Below are 18,255 nucleotides of genomic sequence, written 5' to 3'. Positions count from 1 at the left end.
TCTCTCTCTGTCTCTGACTCTTACACTCTGTTCATCTCCCTCCTCTTCTCTCTCTCCTCTCTCTCTCCTCTCTCTCTCTCTCTCACTCGCTCTCTCTCTTTCATCTTTCTCTCTCTCTTTTGCTCTCTTTCTCTCTTTCATCTTTCTCTCTCTCTCTCTGCCTCTCTTACTTCTTCCACTGTCTCTTTATGTCTTTCTTTCTCACTCTCTTTCTCTCTTTTTTCACTCTTTCTCTGTGTATCTCTCTTTCTTTCTCTCTCTATAACACACACACACACATTCCTCATTGTGCATTCTCATACACTCCCTTTTTGGCAGGATTGTTTCTTGCTCTCTTTAAAGCCTGGGGGTTCTCATTCTCTTTTATTTTTCTTTCCCTTTTCCTCATTTCCTTCTTTGTCATTCTTTTTCACCATTCCCTGCTCCCCCCATCTGTCTATCTGTCTCTCTCTGTCTCTCTCTGTCTCTCCCCCAAGCCGCATCCCTTCAGTTACAGTGTTTAGTCCTGCTGCATTTATTGCTATTCTCTTGTGAGCTGTACACAAACGGACGTATATAAGAATGAGCTTTCTACGCTGCCCCTCTCTCTCTCTCTCTACTCTCTACACCGTCATCTCTTACTCCTGTTCTCCTGCACACATCTTCTGTCGCGTTCTGCACTCATCCTTTTCTGTCCTGCGCATCTTCTATCCTTCATCGGCCCCTTCCTCCATGTTTTTTCTTTTTCTGTGCCATTCTCTTGTGTTTTGGATGCTAATACTGTGTGTGTGTGTGTGTGTGCATCTGTGCATTTGCAGCTGTGATGCCCATGGCATCAAAAATGATGTAACTTAAATATTCCATTTTTGAAAATATGGAGAAGGCAGAATTGCAACTTAGTGAGGCTAAGTAAGGGAGGGAGATTTGAGGAGAGAAGAAAATGGTGGGTCAGAAGAATCGATTCTGAAAATGTTTGAGTCTGTCTGAATGTGTGAATGCAGCCAGTTTAAACTGTTTATATTGTCAAATTTAAATTTATATTTACGCAGGTTCCCCTCTCCTAAAATGCAGTCAGTCAGTCAGTAAAGTTTGCTTCTTGAGGTTAGCCCTAGAGCTATGAGATCAATGTAGCTGTAACATGAAATGGAAGCTTCTAGACACTCATTAGCATTGTGCAAATCCAAGGAACTCTTGGTTCTTCCTTGGCCCTCAGTGAATGCCACTGCATTGAGATTTAAAAATAAATTTAAAGCAACACTATAGAAAATTGTCATTTCTTGCTTGTAGGCTCCACTTTCAGTCGAGAAGTAACACCAATGTAAATATTCTTAACCAAAGCTACAAAGCCCGCGTAGCCCAAGTAGCAACAATAGTGGACTATTACTGACACACCATTACTGACACTACTTAGAAGCAAGTAGCAACAACAGTGACAATATTCCCTCTATTACAGGTCAGTGAAGCATCACAATAATGAAGCTGTGATTTTAAGGGAAACATGCTATATAGTATGAGAGCTCTATAAGAGCTCTTATATCATGGTATCTCCCGATACCAAATGAAACTATGGCAAAACATTTAAAACACTTATCATTGTCCAAACCAATGATCAGTTTCAAATATTTTATACCCCAAATATTTATTGGACAAAACACAGAAAATTATTCAGATTTTAATTTTCTGCAACTGTAAAGATGTTAAATACAATAAATTATGGAATCAGGACCATCTAGAGACATGTGAATTTTCCCATTGGATAGGCCTTCAGGAGGAGAACTGAGGGCCGAAAACAGTAAATTAACTACTAACATAGTTAGTGGAAATGACAGAGGAATCAATGGGTGGTCTAATGAAGATTCAATCAGTATTTATAAATAGAAAAATCAGCAGTTGCAGCTCTGTGGCAGAATCCTATGTTGTATGTTTATGGTCTATACTGAAGGCCTAGCTCAAATTGCCAGTCTATACCACTGGCAAACTGCACCCCAGAATCATCACATCACTTAAACTGTACCTAGAACAGAATTGTTTTCATGTTTTTGATGATTTTTGAATAGCTAGTATCTAAAAACAGACAAAAGTCCATCACATAGCTAAAACAATAGCAGTAGTTGTGCTAGTAATAGCAGTCACTTCAGAGAGATGTTTTGGTAAACAAATAAATAAAGTATGTTTAAACAGTGTGAATAAAATCACTTGTTTGGATTCAGTCCCACTCTGTTATGCCTTTTTTTCCTTGTGCACTTGCATAAGGCCCATAACCCCCCAGTTTCTCCGGAGGGACAGGGCCTTGCCAAATTTAAGTTGATTTGGCCTAGAAGTGTCAGTGAAGGAACATGTGGAATGAGACTGTGTGCAAAACTGCACAAGTCGTATTGGACCTCATGTATAAAACGCACTGCCAGATTTGACATGGCGTTAAGAGTGCATAATGTTTCAGTAAGGCGGTTCCTCATTCATAAACAGGGTTTATCAGCCCATTTTACCCTGATATGTGGCTCTACTGCCACATACTTTTACCTTCTGTGCCTCTTCCATTAATCGTTCATTACAAAACGCTGCCCCACAAAAAGCAGCTGCTGGGCAAGTCTGACTGTACATTTCCCCAGAAAGCTGTAGATGTGCAGTAAATGATCTCTATCTGTCTGTCTGTATATCTATCAAGCTGTCTGTCTATCTGTCTAGCCATCTAGCCATCTGCCTGTCAGTGTGTCTTTATATCTGTCTGTCTACACACATCACATATACATATAACTGACCAATGTAGTCAATTATTATAACACTAAATAACACTTGTGTGAACACACACCCACACAATATCCAGAACAGTAAAAATGACTAGTGTTAACTTACACAGATATGCTTCCATTTGCTATGTCGGAGCATGGATACTGCAAAATACGTTCTGTTTACATTTCTGTAATATGTGGTTGAGCTGGATCTCTAACAACCTCAGAATGTGGTCTGGATGATCCACAAGGCGCAGTGCGGCCTTGGTGTGTTTACACCTGGCTTTTCATATGGTCAAGTGGAGTCTGAATGTGATCTGATCACCAAAAATTTTAATGCATGTTAAAGCAAGGCATAAACAGCCGGTATGAACTGGATTTAATTACCAGGCCAGATTACTGCACAATTTAACAAATCTGGCTCATAGAGTCTGATCTGCAACTGCTCTCCAAACTGCTGTTTACCCATTCAGAAAGAAAACTACAGATAGGACATTATAGAGTTTATATGCAGTTGCTTTAGGAGGCGGCATTTTTTTAAGTGTGAATGTGTTGTGTATGTGACTTTAGTACTAGAGGAGGGCAGTATGAGGATATCTTAGTGCATTCTGGTAAATTTTGTTATCGTTGTCATCATAAGTTTATTGAGGATATCCCCAGTGCTTAACCCATTAACGCAGCAAGGCTTATTACACACTTATATTAGACGGATGATTGAGTAACTACAGGGTGTTCTGTACAAACTGGTGGGGCTTTGCTTTGGGAATAGAAGTTTGTAGTAACACTTTCAGACCACCAGCTAGCAGTAAGCTGTTCTCTGTACCTAAACACTAGCTGCTATATGTACACTCTGACGGATCTACCTCAGCATACACTCTTGAACTCCCAGTTTCACTCTTTATTTACTCACATTTTACTGTTAGTATAGTAACTTAGTTTGGACTTCACCCAGCCTCATGCACACATTTGTATTTGTATATTGTTGTATGAATTGTCTTTGTACTATTGTCTGGGCGCACTGTCTCATGTTGACCATGCACTATCGTAGGTCCTACCTATTCTGCACCAAAGACTAAGCCTAACAGATGTTTGGTTCCGCTGTACAATCCTGTATTAGTATAATGACAATAACGTTGAATTAAATTGAATTGAATTGAATTAGTCTGGTTTAACTGGATGAGGTGCAGAACATTATGAATAAAAAGTATAGAACAGTAGTTGTTAAGAATCTGTCGCTAATGATGCATTTTGTCTACCATCCTGTGTAACACTCTAAATATTGTGTATCGTGATAATATCTTGATGATATTATAATATAATATTTTTTACCAAATCAGCCACCCCTGTTTACTAAATTAACAGTTGTCAATGTCGAGAGTCATGTTATTGCTTTTGTTTTGCCATGCTAATTACAAAGCTACTTACTTTATTACATAGTAATGATTACGCTAAATTGACAGACTCACATTGCATATTTCGAAAAACAAGACTGTCCACGCAACAGTCATTTTTCATCAAATTCAAATTTTAAAATAATATCTTCTGTTGTGCTTACAATGAATAATGTGCCACCAACTGAAGGTTTCAAATCTGCACTTTTAGTAGAGCTACAAGTGAGAGAGAATTCATACTGAAGTGATTTTGAAGAAAAGCGCAGCTCTGTCTGTATTTCCACATGAGTAATGCATTCCAGTCTTCATTACAGGTCTCAGAATATGACGGTATTATGTAAATCTTGCTAAAGCATTAAGTACGATATCCCACTTTGATGATTGTCTTCATTAGAGACTATTTCTTTCATGTATTGTCTTTATTCACTGTAAATGATCCAATTCCAGAGTGCAGAGAAGGTGACAATAGAACTGTGGTACTTACACAGCTGCTGGATTGAGAGCGGAATGCGGGTTCTGAGTGTGTCTTTGTTGTTTGCAAACGCATTGCCGGGACTGGACATTGTTTTGTGTGTATGAGTGTATCCATGTGGTGTCATTTTCATTCTGTGCCGTAAGCCATCTGCCCCTATAGATGACACTCTCTTCTATTTAATTAGATTTGTTACATAAGACAGATTACACTTCATTCTTCCGCCTTATCCCGTACACACCTCCGAGTGCGTGAGTAAGAGAGATTTGGATGTTCCGGCCCATCTTTGTCAGCACGTATGTTATTGTGTGTGTATTTATGCATGTTTTTACACATTGCCATAGATCGAGACTTTTTGCCTCTATTTTACCTGTGTGTGTGCACGTTTCATATATATGTGTCCACAAGGTTTTTCCATAAATGTTTGTGTGTTGTGTGTGTGTGTTGTGTGTGTGTGAGAGAGAGAGAGTATGTGCAGTAAACAGGCACAGATGTGCTTTTGTCTTCAATCGTTCATGATTGAACTCTGATCTCAGACAGAAAGTACAAATATAATCACAATAGAGAAATTATCCATACACACACACATGCACAGATGCACACACACACACACACACACACACACACACACAGACAAAAGCTTCTCAGCGAGGCCGACGTCTGTGTGATCAGCATATTTCCAGTAAGCAGAATTTAAAGCCAGCCTCCCAAACAGGAGTGAAATCCTCTCCCCGCGTCTCTCTGAGAAAGCAAGAACTGTTCAGTGTATTTATATCAGCTGCATATCTTATATTGAAAGCACATGTTCAGCTTGAATATGTTTGACACCTTCTCTCTCAGATTTATAAAAAGCAGGTGCAAAAGTTATCACTCAAAGATGTTACCCTGCTGAAACACTTCCTTTTGTCTGTGCAGAAGCAAACCTTTTCCCTCACGGATATGAGCCATTGATTGAATGAGGCAGATTGAAGTCAGATTGAGCTGAAGCTTGGAGTGAATGAAAGATGCTGATTACCTGAATGGAGTGTGTATGAGACAGTGTGAGCTTCTCAGCAGAGCTTTAAGACAAAAAACACAGTGGTCACACACGTGTATTTATGTTTGCACATTATATTGAGTATTGTTTTATGTGTCATGCTATATGCAGTACGAATTGCTTTATAAACCCACTATTTATAAAATTATAAACTCTATATATATGTTCTACAAATATGTACATGTTAGGGATGTAAGTAAATACTGATATATGAAAGTGTCATAATTGTATGTTTTGCAATAATGTATTGAAAAACAAAATTAAATACAAAGATTGGTGGCAGATTGTTTAAACCCTGACCACTAGATAACAGATCTTCAGATCCCACTGATTGCATGAAAAATATTTTTTTTTACTTCAGATTTTATAGATAATATTGTGGGTTTTTTATATTTTGACATAGTTATGGGCGATATGACTTTAACTCAATATTATGATTAATGAATGATGATTAATGAATGATTATGTAATGCTAAAGGACTCAGAGTGGCTCAACAGTCTAATAAGCAGCCACTATGGCCCAGGGTTCACAAGACACCTCTGGGGTCATTAATTATTGGTCAGTTTTTGACCAAAAGGCTGCTTGGCCATTCTCAACACAGCAGTGGCAGTAACATGGTAGTGGCATGGTTGTGTGTGTTGCACTGGTTGCTGGTAATTTATGTCACTGATGATACTTGTTTGGAGTGGTTAACTAGCAATAAATGTCCTGCCAAAAATGTAATGTAATGAAGAGCTAAAGGATCGCTCATGCAAACAGATTATTGTCTTCAATTGTATGTGAGGAACCTATGATGTTTGATGAGTTTTTAATACAGTGAGTGTATTTCTGCTAGAACTTGAGCTTTCCAATACTTTTCCATCTTTATCATATTGTAGATTGCAGTGTGTCTCTCAGTTTTTGAATCATCTGGACATTTTCCAGCTCTTCAGGCTTTTCCCCATTACTCAAGTTCAGGCCATGAAGTGTGAACCTGAATGCTAGTGGCAGGATTCACCTTGGCACTAGACAGGGTGTTAATAAACTGCTCTGAGAGACCCTGAGTGGAGTGAAGAACCAAATGTTCCTCATCTCATAATTAAATTCTGTGTTTAAATTTTCCCTTTCAGTGTATTAATTATATATCCAACTCAAAATGTCTGACATTTTATTTCCCTTAGATGAACTTCTGAAGCTGGAGCTGTTTCTGTAGTAATAATCTGCTCTCTGTGAGATACTTTGGACATTAGACGACCCATTCTACTTAAATGAACTTTAAGGAGAATTCCACAGCTTTCTCAAAATCCCTACATAATTCAGTGTGTAAAGTCATTCAGAGCGGTTTGATGTGAAATTCTTTGGTACAGAGAAATGTACAGTCAAAAATATTTTCAGAGATGGTGACAGGAACTAGACATTTCAAATGGTTATTGCCTCCAAAATAGTGGTAAATATGCTGCCTGATACCTAAAGCTGTTTTACTTTAAAACTGTAAAACTTTTTCAAGTTTTGGCTGTGAACATGTTTTTAGTGGTGACTCAGCAGTTAGAGTGCTGGGCAATTGATGACAGGGTTGTGGGTTCGATTCCCAGACTCGGCAGACTAAGCAAAGCCCTTTAAACCCCCCCCCCCCCCCCCTTCGGGTGCTGGAGTTGGCTGCTGAGCGTCCTGGTTGTGTGTGTGTTCACTACCACAGATGGGTTGAATGCGGAGGACACATTTCGCTGTATATAGTAGAGTGACAAATACTTGCACCTTTACCCTTATTTTACCATTGTCAACATTAGATATAAAGCTCAGTGCACTGGCCATTTTAAAAACTAGATGGAAAGGCTGTTTTATGCATTGTAGTCATCACAACCCCAGTTTCCTCACCACTGTGTTGAAAATATTGAGTACTGAGTCAATAAATATTTCTACAATTCATCATTTCAAGTCAGACAGATCTTAAATATTTGCTTACTCCTAACAACTGACTTAGAATTTGCCTTTACGCTCAGCATTTATCAATCCAATTACATCTGTTGTAGTGTTAAACAGCAGAAAAAAAAAGAAAACCTGTTGATTCGAACCACACTTCTAATCAAAGCCTCCGCACCTGATCATTTGCTTTCATTATATAATAAAACATTATATTACAAACAGAACTGTGCAAAGGTTTCAGATGCTATTATAATAAAAATGTTTTTCATTGTATTCATACAGAAAGTAGTGGATTTCATAAAAACATCTCCAAAGCTCTCCTCATGGGACTCTAGTATTATTATAGTATTATTATTTCTAGTTATCACCCAACCCCTGGTTATTGAATCAGTGCTTAGGGATGAGCTGGTGATGGAATTGAACAATTTTGCCCCCTTGGTTGTAAGCGTCTATGAACAATCTGGAAGCAAGCTCTGTTCGTTAGACTAGCTCACAAGATCACAACTACTTTCCTACAGTATTCATGTTAACTTGCATGTGTTCTAATGTGGTCTGTTGGTTTTACAGTTAAAAGCACTTTTATTGCTGAGATTAATGGTTTTAAACAGTGAGCTTACGTGTCAAAAGCCTCTGCACAGTAAGTCAATAGATTTTTTGTTCTTCCACAGTGGAGTACTAGGAGACATGTCGATGTGAGCCGGTTATAGATGGACTGCTTCAGTTTGGCAGATTGAGATTAACCTGAGAGCAGGATGAAGCAGGTTTGGCACCCTGAGTAAAGTTTCCAAGCGATTCCCAAACGTCACAGGACAAATCAGTGCATAAACATGCAAACCCCATACACACACTTTCGCACATGCTCCTGATCAGCAGAATGCGGTCAAGATGCTGACATGCAGCTGAGTGATGGGGCTTATCGCACCATCTGCAAACATCCATCCGTCATCCATCACTTTTCCTTCCTCCTCCTCTGCCATTCATCATCCTACCACCTCTACACTGTGTCACCTAAACGAAAGAGGGGAGAGAGGCGAGAGATGGGAAGAAATAAGGGAGGAGAGATAGTCTGGAATAGAGGGCAGGGAGAGGAGGTGGAAATAAATTTTGAATGATTGAAGTGTAATCTGAACAGTTGTTTGTCATCTTTCCTCATCGTTCCCTCTCCTTCCAAAAAGTGTGCCAGGACTTTTTGATTAGTTGCTGTTTATCCCCTGTAATGTCCCACTTTTCCCGCAATTGCCTTCTCACTCCCTCTCTTTCCCTCTCTCTCTCTCCAGTCTCGTGTGGTAGCCTGTATGACCGCTATACTGAGTCAGATGGACGATCGACATTATTCCAGCTACATTGAAACCTTCGGCGGCACTAGTGACCTAGTGGTAAGACTGCACCCACATACACCATCCGAGAACACCATCCTTCATTTGTTTAATTTCCAATTGTTAGTTGATCTAAATGGTTATTAGGTAGAAATACAGAAAACATTTTGAGAAGGGGTAATGAGAAGGGGTGTGGTCTAATGACATCAACACCCTATATAAGGTGTGCTTAATTATTAGGCAACTTCCTTTCCTTTGGCATAATGGGTCAGAAGAGAGATTTGATGGACTCTGAAAAGTAAAAAATTGTGAGATGTCTTGCAGAGGGATGCAGCAGTCTTGAAATTGCCAAACGTTTGAAGCGTGATCACCGAACAATCAAGCGTTTCATGGCAAATAGCCAACAGGGTGGCAAGAAACGTGTTGAAAAAAAAAGGCGCAAAATAACTGTCCATGAATTGAGGAAAATCAAGCGTGAAGCTGCCAAGATGCCATTTGCCACCAGTTTTGCCATATTTCAGAGCTGCAACGTTACTGGAGTATCAAAAAGCACAAGGTGAGATACTCAGGGATATGGCCAAGGTAAGGAAGGCTGAAAAACGACCACCTTTGAACAAGAAACATAAGATAAAACGTCAAGACTGGGCCAAGAAATATCTTGACTGATTTTTCTAAGGTTTTATGGACTGATGAAATGCGAGTGACTCTTAATGGGCCAGATGGATGGGCCCGAGGCTGGATCAGTAAAGGGCAGAGAGCTCCACTCCGACTCAAACGCCAGCAAGGTGGAGGTGGGGTACTGGTATGGGCTGGTATCATCAAAGATGAACTTGTGGGACCTTTTTGGGTTAAGGATGGAGTGAAGCTCAACTCCCAGACCTACTGCCAGTTTCTGGAAGACACCTTTTTCAAGCAGTGGTACAGAAAGAAGTTGGTATTGTTCAAGAAAAACATGATTTTCATGCAGGACAATGCTCCATCACATGTATCCAAATACTCCACAGCGTGGCTGGCCAGTAAGGGTCTAAAAGAAGAAAAAATGATGACATGGCCCCCTTGCTCACCTGATCTGAACCCCATAGGGAACCTGTGGTCCCTCATAAAATGTGAGATCTACAGGGAGGGAAAACAGTACACCTCTTTGAACAGTGTCTGGGAGGCTGTGGTGTCTGCTGCACGCAATGTTGATAGTAAACAGATCAAGCAACTGACAGAATCTATGAATGGAAGGCTTTTGAGTGTCATCGTAAAGAAAGGTGGCTATATTGGTCAGTGATTTGTTTTTGGTTTTGTTTTTGAATGTCAGAAATGTTTATTTTCTTTCTTAAGTTTTGTGTTGTTACATTGGTTTACCTGGTGAAAATAAACAAGTGAGACGGGTATATATTAGTTTTTTTATTAAGTTGCCTAATAATTCTGCACAGTAATAGTTACCTGCACAAACAGATATCCTCCTAAGATAGCCAACTCTAAAAAAAACCCACTCCAACTTCCAAAAATATTAAGCTTTGATATTTATCTTTCTTTTGGGTTGATTGAGAACATTGGCATATGATGAAGTGAAAGCCGCAGAAGAAAATAGGGATCCATCCTAGGCTAAAAGCTAACGCTAACCGTTCTCATATTTTTGAATATTCTCATAATTAGCAGATGCTGAAGGTGATGTGCTGCTCTGTAGTATCAACAACACCACATTTGTGCTGTAGTTGCTGCTTTTCGCTGTTTTGACCTGGGCTTTCACTAAAATAATTTTGGGGGTAAAACAAGTTTGGGCTTTTAGAATTGGTCTGTTTTACAGTTCTGTTTTGGTTGTATTGGATTATACACCAGTGTTTGAGGTTCACGGTATGTCCGTTCCATTTGCCGAACTCTCATTATTCACCAATGCCAACATTAATACAGTTTGGCATTCTAGTGACACTTTTAAAGTTGGAGCTTTATTTATTTTTTATTTACTTTTTTTTCCTTGACATTTATCAAAGTCATCCCAAACACGTCCAGTGATGTTACTTCAGTGGGGCTTCAGCTTTAGCTTCAGCAGTTTGATTTGATCTTTGATCTGATTTTTTGTTGCCTGTTTTATTTTTGCAGTAATGGCTTGTTGGTCAGCTACACATGCTGTCGGACGTTTTTTTTTTTTTTCAGGCATGTGGATTTTTTCAGATGTAATGTGAGAGTGGAGCTTGACTTTTTAGCTCTCTCTCTTTAGTATGAAAGCTTTGAATTTTGAGTATACCTCAGAAATATCTCCTGAAAATGAATACCTTGTACTTAATTGCTGTGTTGAATGGAAAAAAAATAAATGAAGGCTGTGACGTCTGCATGGTACTGTACCTATACACACATATTTACATACATAGACACAAGATGTGACATCATTTCCTCACTCTTTACAAAGAATCATCTTCAAAATGTCCACTTTACAGAAGAAAACAGCTGTTATTATTACTACCTACAAGGATACTTGTGCCTTGTGTCGCTTGTTTCACTGATGCGTCCACCCCGTGTGGAAGATCTTCGGCTACTCATGAGTAAGTGAGCAGGTTTCATGCTTTGGCTCAGTTGAATATGGTTGTTGTGTTCTGTTGTAGGACTTTTTGATGGAGACGTTTCTGCTGTTTAAGGATCTAATTGGTAAACACGTTTATCCTTCCGACTGGGTAACCATGATCATGGTGCAGAACAGGTGAGGACACACACACACACACACACACACACACACACACACACACACACACACATACATGGTGTAGAATGAGAGTAAGTGACAATGATGAACAAAAAGCAGTAAGAGTAAAGTGTTTGTGTGTGTGTGTGTGTGTGTGTGTGTGTGTGTGTGTATGTGTGTGTGTGTGTAAGCTGCTGACATCCAATTAAAAACGTGTTAGGGCTACTACATTTCTAGGTAGTGTGTGTGTGTTAGTGTGTGTGTGTGTGTGCATAAGCTCAATCAAACAGTGCGTCAGCTGTAAGAAACTTGAGTGTGGGGTGTAATGAGTAAATCTTGAGGTTTGATTGGTTGATAATAGAAAGTTCTCTGTTTGTCATCCAATCAGAGTGTTTCTCAGAGCCATTAACACCTATGCAGACACCATGAACCACAAATTCCTGGACAACAACGACTTTGAAGTGCAGGTGTGTGTGTGTGTGTTTAAAATGTGTCATGTGCATTATGGAACAATGGAACATGAAAGAATCCAACTAAAAAACCTATCTCTCGTCCCATCCCTCTCTCTCTGCCTCTCTTTCTCCCTCTCTCTCTTTTGCCATATTTCGAATGCAGTTGTGGAATAATTACTTTCATTTAGCTGTGGCATTTATTACCCAAGAGTCTTTGCAGCTGCAGCACTTCTCCCCTACGAAGAGAAACAAGATCCTGGCAAAGTAAGGCACCAGCATACCATACACACACACACACACAAACATATCCTGGAAACATATTAACCACAATAGTCAGAGTGAGAAGTGAGGAAACAGAGATTTCCATGTTAATGAGATCTGCACTCCTTTTCTTCTTTGTCTTTTTCAGATATGGTGACATGAGGAGGCTGATTGGATTTGCCATCAGAGACATGTGGTACAAGTTGGGTAAGTGTGTGACTGTCTGTGTGTGTCTGTAGTCACATATATTGAAGCTTTCACAAGAGATGAGCACATGCAAATTGACTGAGTTTCCATTTCAGAGCTTTGTGTGTGTGTGTGTGTCTGTTGTAGGGGTGAATAAAATCTGTTTCATCCCCACTATGGTGGGACCGATGCTGGAAATGACATTAATTCCTGAGGAGGAACTTCGCAGAGCTACAATACCCATCTTCTTTGACATGATGCAGTGTGAACACAACCATACAGGACACTTTAAAAAAGTACACACACACATACATATATAGATGACTGATGGCTTACTGTCAAATAATGCAAATGCTCAAATAAGTAACACCTCCCTGTCTGTCTGTCTGTCTGTCTGTCTGTCTCTCTCTCTCTCTCTCTCTCTCTCTCTCTCTCTCTGTTCCTTTTTCTCTCTCTCTCAGTTTGAGAATGAGATTATTCTGAAGTTGGATCATGAAGTGGAAGGAGGGGGAGGAGATGTTCGATACATGGAGTTACTGCAGACAATGTACATGATGGCATTAATACATGCACCCACCCCCCCCCACACACACACACCAGCGCAACTTTTTATTTTTTCCCCTTGTAATAATAATAATAACAATTATTATTATTCTGCTTTTAATCTAAAACACCCACGACATTTCATTCACTACTTTTCTGTCACACACAGTAAACACAGTGCCTGTGCAGTTTCAGCTCTGTGTGTTATGGTCTAGGAGTGAGTCTAGAAGTGTGGCCTTGTGCCATAAGAGATTCTAAATCCTCTTCAGCCTCAAATCTAAGATGACCAAGGCTGGAGAGCCAAGTCAAGACATGCACACACTCTACAGTATATCTGTGTGTGTGTGTGTGTGTGTGTGTGTGTGTGAGAGAGAGAGAAAGAGCTTTCATACATCACTTACATTATTTGTGCTCACACGTCTGTTTCGAATACTTGTCTGTTTGTGTGTTCGCAACACTAGTCTCCTCGAGTGTGCTCAGGAGCGCCCCCTGCTTTTAACAGAGGTGCGGAACTTTGTTTCCTTGGTGACTGGTCTCCTGGAGCGTCTCCTTGACTACCGCACAGTGATGAGCGACGACAGCCGAAACAACCGTATGAGCTGCACTGTCAATCTTTTGGTAAGCCCCGCCCACCCATTCACACAAATACCTTACCACCTCAGCAGAGCGGAATAAAGACCTTCAGCTGCCACTCAAGCTTTTAACTGAACGTTACACGGAGCTGTCAGTCTCCAGCCCAGCAGGTTAGCTTTACACTCATCAAACGTGTCAAAACTTCACAACGGCTTCCCCCTCTTATCTTTCTTATCTGAACTTATCCATCAATGTCAGTAGTGCCTTTTCTTCTCCTGCCATCTCTTCTTATGGGGAATGATCCATTGTGGTGAACTTTCCTAATGCGCATGATTCCCATAATAATTTGACCGGGATCTTTTTTGGCACATTCACTACAAAAGTTACAGTTTTGAGCTAATATAGCTTATAGTTAACCTAATTTTTGTTTTGCTGTGCTATTAAAATGTAGTTTTGTAATTACAGCTTTCTATCAAATTCAGAACCTAATAAAATCCTTATTTACTGAGTAACACAGTTGTTTTATTACTGAATGTGACTCAACTGTCAACAGTTTCTATAATGAGACATTCTTGACTCCATCTGCGTGGACATCCATCACCACAGAATCATATGTCACCTTAACTGAGCATTTTACATTTACATTTAAGGCATTTAGCAGACGCTCTTATCCAGAGCGACTTACAAAAATGCTTCACTATTTGCCCAAGAAAAACCTCAGCTAGTTTGAATAGACTGATAGTTCAAAGATACCTTTAAGCTTTAGACATTACTAAGCACAAGTCAGTAAGGAGACCACTCTGCTATTCGCCCAAGTACTCTCGGAAGAGGAGGGTCTTCAGTCTGCGTTTAAAGACAGTGAGCGACTCTGCCATTCGGACACCCAGGGGAAGCTCGTTCCACCACTTTGGTGCCAGTACAAAAAAAAAGTCTGGACGCTTGTCTTCTGTGGATTTTGAGGGATGGCGGGTCGAACCGAGCCGTACTTGAAGCTTGAAGAGGTTTTCACTGATTTTATCACTGATGAGTGGCAGCTAGCATCTCATGTGCTCCAAAACAAGAGCAGTGAATGAAATCCACACTGGTGCAGATACAGCTGAGCGGTTAAAGAATGTATCAGAGGGATGGCCGATCACTTAAAGATTTAGTTATAGTTGCAGAAAAGAAAGAGGCTTCAAGATGCATTGACAGTCAAATCACATAATCACATCACAGCCTAAATTGTGAGGTGCCTAGAGATTCCCATCTCTAAAATATATCTCACATATATTTATATTTAACAACATGCTTTTACTTTCACTGTGATTTCACAGCTTACACCAGAGACTGAGGTCTATGTTTGCTTTTTTTGCTCATAACAACTCTAGAATATCATCAGTACATGATCAAGATGCAGCATGCGCTGAGCTAAACAATCCTTAATCCTGTGGTTTCAAATACAATCATAATGCTCTGGCACTGCTTCAGATGTTCAGTATAAATTTCATTACTTGTGTCGGATTCATTTTATCACAGCAGTAACTCAATCCATCTGCCATCATCTTCATCCATTATGATTCTTATAGCATAGAAATAACATCTGCTATTATTAAGATGTCTCATCTCTGTCTCTCTCTCTCTCTCTCTTTCTCTCTCTGTCTCTCTCTCTCCATTTCACATTTGTACCATGTGCACATATACGCTGATGTTTGCGATGATGTTTTCTATATATCTATAAATGCTAACACTTCAGAAATCAAATCATGGTGAAAGCACAGCTTAGTGCTTTGCAGGACCATTTGGATGTCTAGGACAGTTTGAGTCTCAGCTAGGCCTGGCAGAGCTCAGTTGGATGTATTGTCATTGTGTGAAGGGACTTGTATATTCTCATTTACAAGAAGGCCCTGAAGGGAAAGGAATGGGTTATGCAGCAACTGGGATTAAGTGACTTGTTCAAGGACATACTGACAGGCCTCAGTGATCAGGGACCCCAGACTCTGCAGGCTTACAGCCCTCCTGCCTATTCTCAATAGTGCCTACCTGATCTCAAACAGGGTCAACATCACCAATCCATCCCCCTCCCTACACCCCGTTACTGACACACCAGCCAACCAGACATCAAATTGTAATCATGTGATGGAGAATAGAGTCCATTGTTTTCCTCCTACGACATTAAGGTGTGTTGGTTCCTACATGTTGTTATGGACGTACGGTTCTAGAAAAAAGAGCTTACTTTAAACTTTAGGTTCTTTAACTCATATTTGCAATGTCAGTTCTTATTCAGACTAATGTACACTAATGTACATGTCTTCACCAAAGACTCTGGGGTAGGCAATTGAACACTGGTATTTCCCACAATGCTATACCAAACACTTTTACCATTTCTGTTCCACTATGTGGTGGCAGTCACCATACACACTGAGAGAGATGTGGAGTTCTTGCATTTTAAGCCTGAAGTTCTTAGATGGAAAAATGCCAGGACGGCTATGCAGAGCTTTGTTGTCTTTAGAAGCGTTTAATCTACTTGTTTAGACATTTCCTAATTTTTAGATATATTCACAGATCTGCTTCTGCGCTGCAGTGCCCTTACAAACATCTGTATGCATTAGCCAATCTGAGTAAAGAATGCAGCGAGAGTGTATTATTAGAGGCTTACCTGCATTAGCGAGTGCACAGGACCTCACTGCTTGATATGCAGAGATTGTGTAAAGCCAGATATGATTATTTTTCATTACTCAGAAGACTAAAGGAGCACATGTGACAGACAAAATAAGATGCAGTGTATAGGTTTGCGGATGGGTATGCATACACACACACACACACACACACACACACACACACATACATATTTGTGCATTGAAATATTTATTGTCTTGTTCTGTGTTTTTGTTTCTCAGAATTTCTATAAGGATATCAATCGCGAAGGAATGTATATCAGGTAATTTGCTTCTAGACATATATATTTGTATGTGTGTGTGTGTTCCTGTTTATGTGTGTGCTTGTGTGAGTGTGCAGTAAACGTACTGTAGGTTGTGTGTCGTCAGTGTTTAGCTGCCTTGGTGTGTGTGTGTGTGTGTGTGTGTAATCTGACAAGGGATTATCTAGGCCTTGCTGAATTAATGTTAAAATCCAGAGGATCAGCCTCCTCTCCTCCGCCCATAGCAACACGCTCTCTCATTTCAGAGGGAGAGAGAGAGAGAGAGGGGGTTCAACAGAGAGAGAGAGGGTTGAACGAATCGTTGACTTTGGTGGAAAGGAGGAGTTATTGAGAGACATTATGAGTTGACTGACGTGAAAAAAGATGAGATCATTTGGCATATAGGAGATAGGGAGAGCGAGAGAGAGAGAGAGAGAGAAAGAGAGAGAGAGAGAATGGGAATGATGTATATTGATGAAAAAGAAAACCAGAGTACTATGGGGAATTAACGAGAGAAAAACAGAGTGAGGGTGGAAGGGGGGTAATGAAGGGAATCAAGAAGCAGACGGCTGAGAGGAGGAATGAGTGTTAGCATGGAGAAGAGGAAGGAGAGCGAAGCAGAACGCAGGGTAGAAGAGCAATAAGAATAATTCAGAGCCTGGATAATGCAGATATAGAGAAGGGTGACTTAGCACGGAGGAAATCAACAGGGATGATTTTGAAAGTCTGAAAACAAGTGTGCTAAAAGACTCTGACTTGTAAAACATACTTTATTGGACCTACAACAAAATTCAAGCTATTACTTTCGTTTGCTTTAAAACTCGAATTACATAACTGCAGTTCTGTGAAAAGTTCCAGTTTCTTTTATTTGACCATATTTGTCACACATTTCAGATCATCCAACTAATTCAACTAATCCATTTTAATATAGGATAAAGACAACACGAGTAAACATTCCAACAGACTATTTAACGTTATTTAAGATATGATAAGATTAGATCATTCTTTATTAGTCCCACAGTGGGGAAATTCACAGTATCACAGCAGCAAAGGGATAGCATTCAGATGCAAAACATAGACCACTAAATACATAATATAAATAATAGAAGTAAAAAAAAAAAAACTCTGAGGGAAAACAATATTATTTACAGATTATTTACAGATAATTGCAAATTGGCCCCTTAATTGCACATGTGGGAGGTGTGCGGCAGGAAAAAAGGAAATATTGCACATTGCACTGTATTGTTACAACTGTTACAATTTTGAGATATTTGGAGCAGTGCTGACTATCTTTCCAACACAACACAAACAGATCGTAGAGTGTCGTGGGGCACCATATCCAAATAAAGAAGAGGACCTGTGTCTCAGTTAGAGGTTGTCTCAGTAATTGACAGAATTGGAGAATTTTGCTTCAATAACTTTGTGACAAACACAACACAGAAGGATCCAATGTACAATTTTGGTACAAAGTTTGGCAAATATTATTATTTTTGCTCCCAATTTGGTACTGCTTATTAACTCACCTGTTCGTAGCTTGCAACCCCCCGGGCCATAGTAGCAGCACATTTGACAGGCTTCCAAAGAAAAGGACCTGCGTCTACGGTTGAAGCCGCTAGATTTCAAACACCCACCAAAACACCCATATGCTCTTACCATTCTGTGAAGTGGAAACTCAGTTATGAAGCTCCGGTGAAACAGACCCATCAGCTGAGGCTGTCAGGTGAGAGGTTAGCCTAAGAGCAATCACAAGAGCCTCACAAGCTACCAACACGTCCGCTTCAACAGAACTTCATATCTTAGCAATTTCTCTGGGTAAGGGCATTCTGGTGTTGTTTTCTCTTTCACAGAAT

At 39.9% G+C, this 18,255-nt stretch overlaps 1 protein-coding gene across 1 annotated transcript in view; it reads left to right on the top strand.

Annotated features, from left to right (window-relative positions):
* The window catches only part of dock2-like (dedicator of cytokinesis protein 2), a 134,686-nt gene that overhangs the window by 99,274 nt on the left and 17,157 nt on the right, over positions 1-18,255 (top strand). The window contains exons 27-35 of the mRNA XM_072668653.1: positions 8,788-8,886; positions 11,418-11,512; positions 11,883-11,961; positions 12,110-12,210; positions 12,356-12,414; positions 12,541-12,689; positions 12,855-12,940; positions 13,398-13,554; positions 16,386-16,426. Coding sequence (XP_072524754.1) covers positions 8,788-8,886; positions 11,418-11,512; positions 11,883-11,961; positions 12,110-12,210; positions 12,356-12,414; positions 12,541-12,689; positions 12,855-12,940; positions 13,398-13,554; positions 16,386-16,426 — 866 coding nt within the window. The remainder of the gene's footprint in view (positions 1-8,787; positions 8,887-11,417; positions 11,513-11,882; positions 11,962-12,109; positions 12,211-12,355; positions 12,415-12,540; positions 12,690-12,854; positions 12,941-13,397; positions 13,555-16,385; positions 16,427-18,255) is intronic.

The sequence above is a fragment of the Salminus brasiliensis genome, chromosome 2 (assembly GCF_030463535.1).
Source record: "Salminus brasiliensis chromosome 2, fSalBra1.hap2, whole genome shotgun sequence".
NCBI lineage: Eukaryota > Metazoa > Chordata > Actinopteri > Characiformes > Bryconidae > Salminus > Salminus brasiliensis.
Note: the sequence above shows the minus strand (reverse complement) of the source record. Positions and strands in the feature narration are given on the sequence as shown.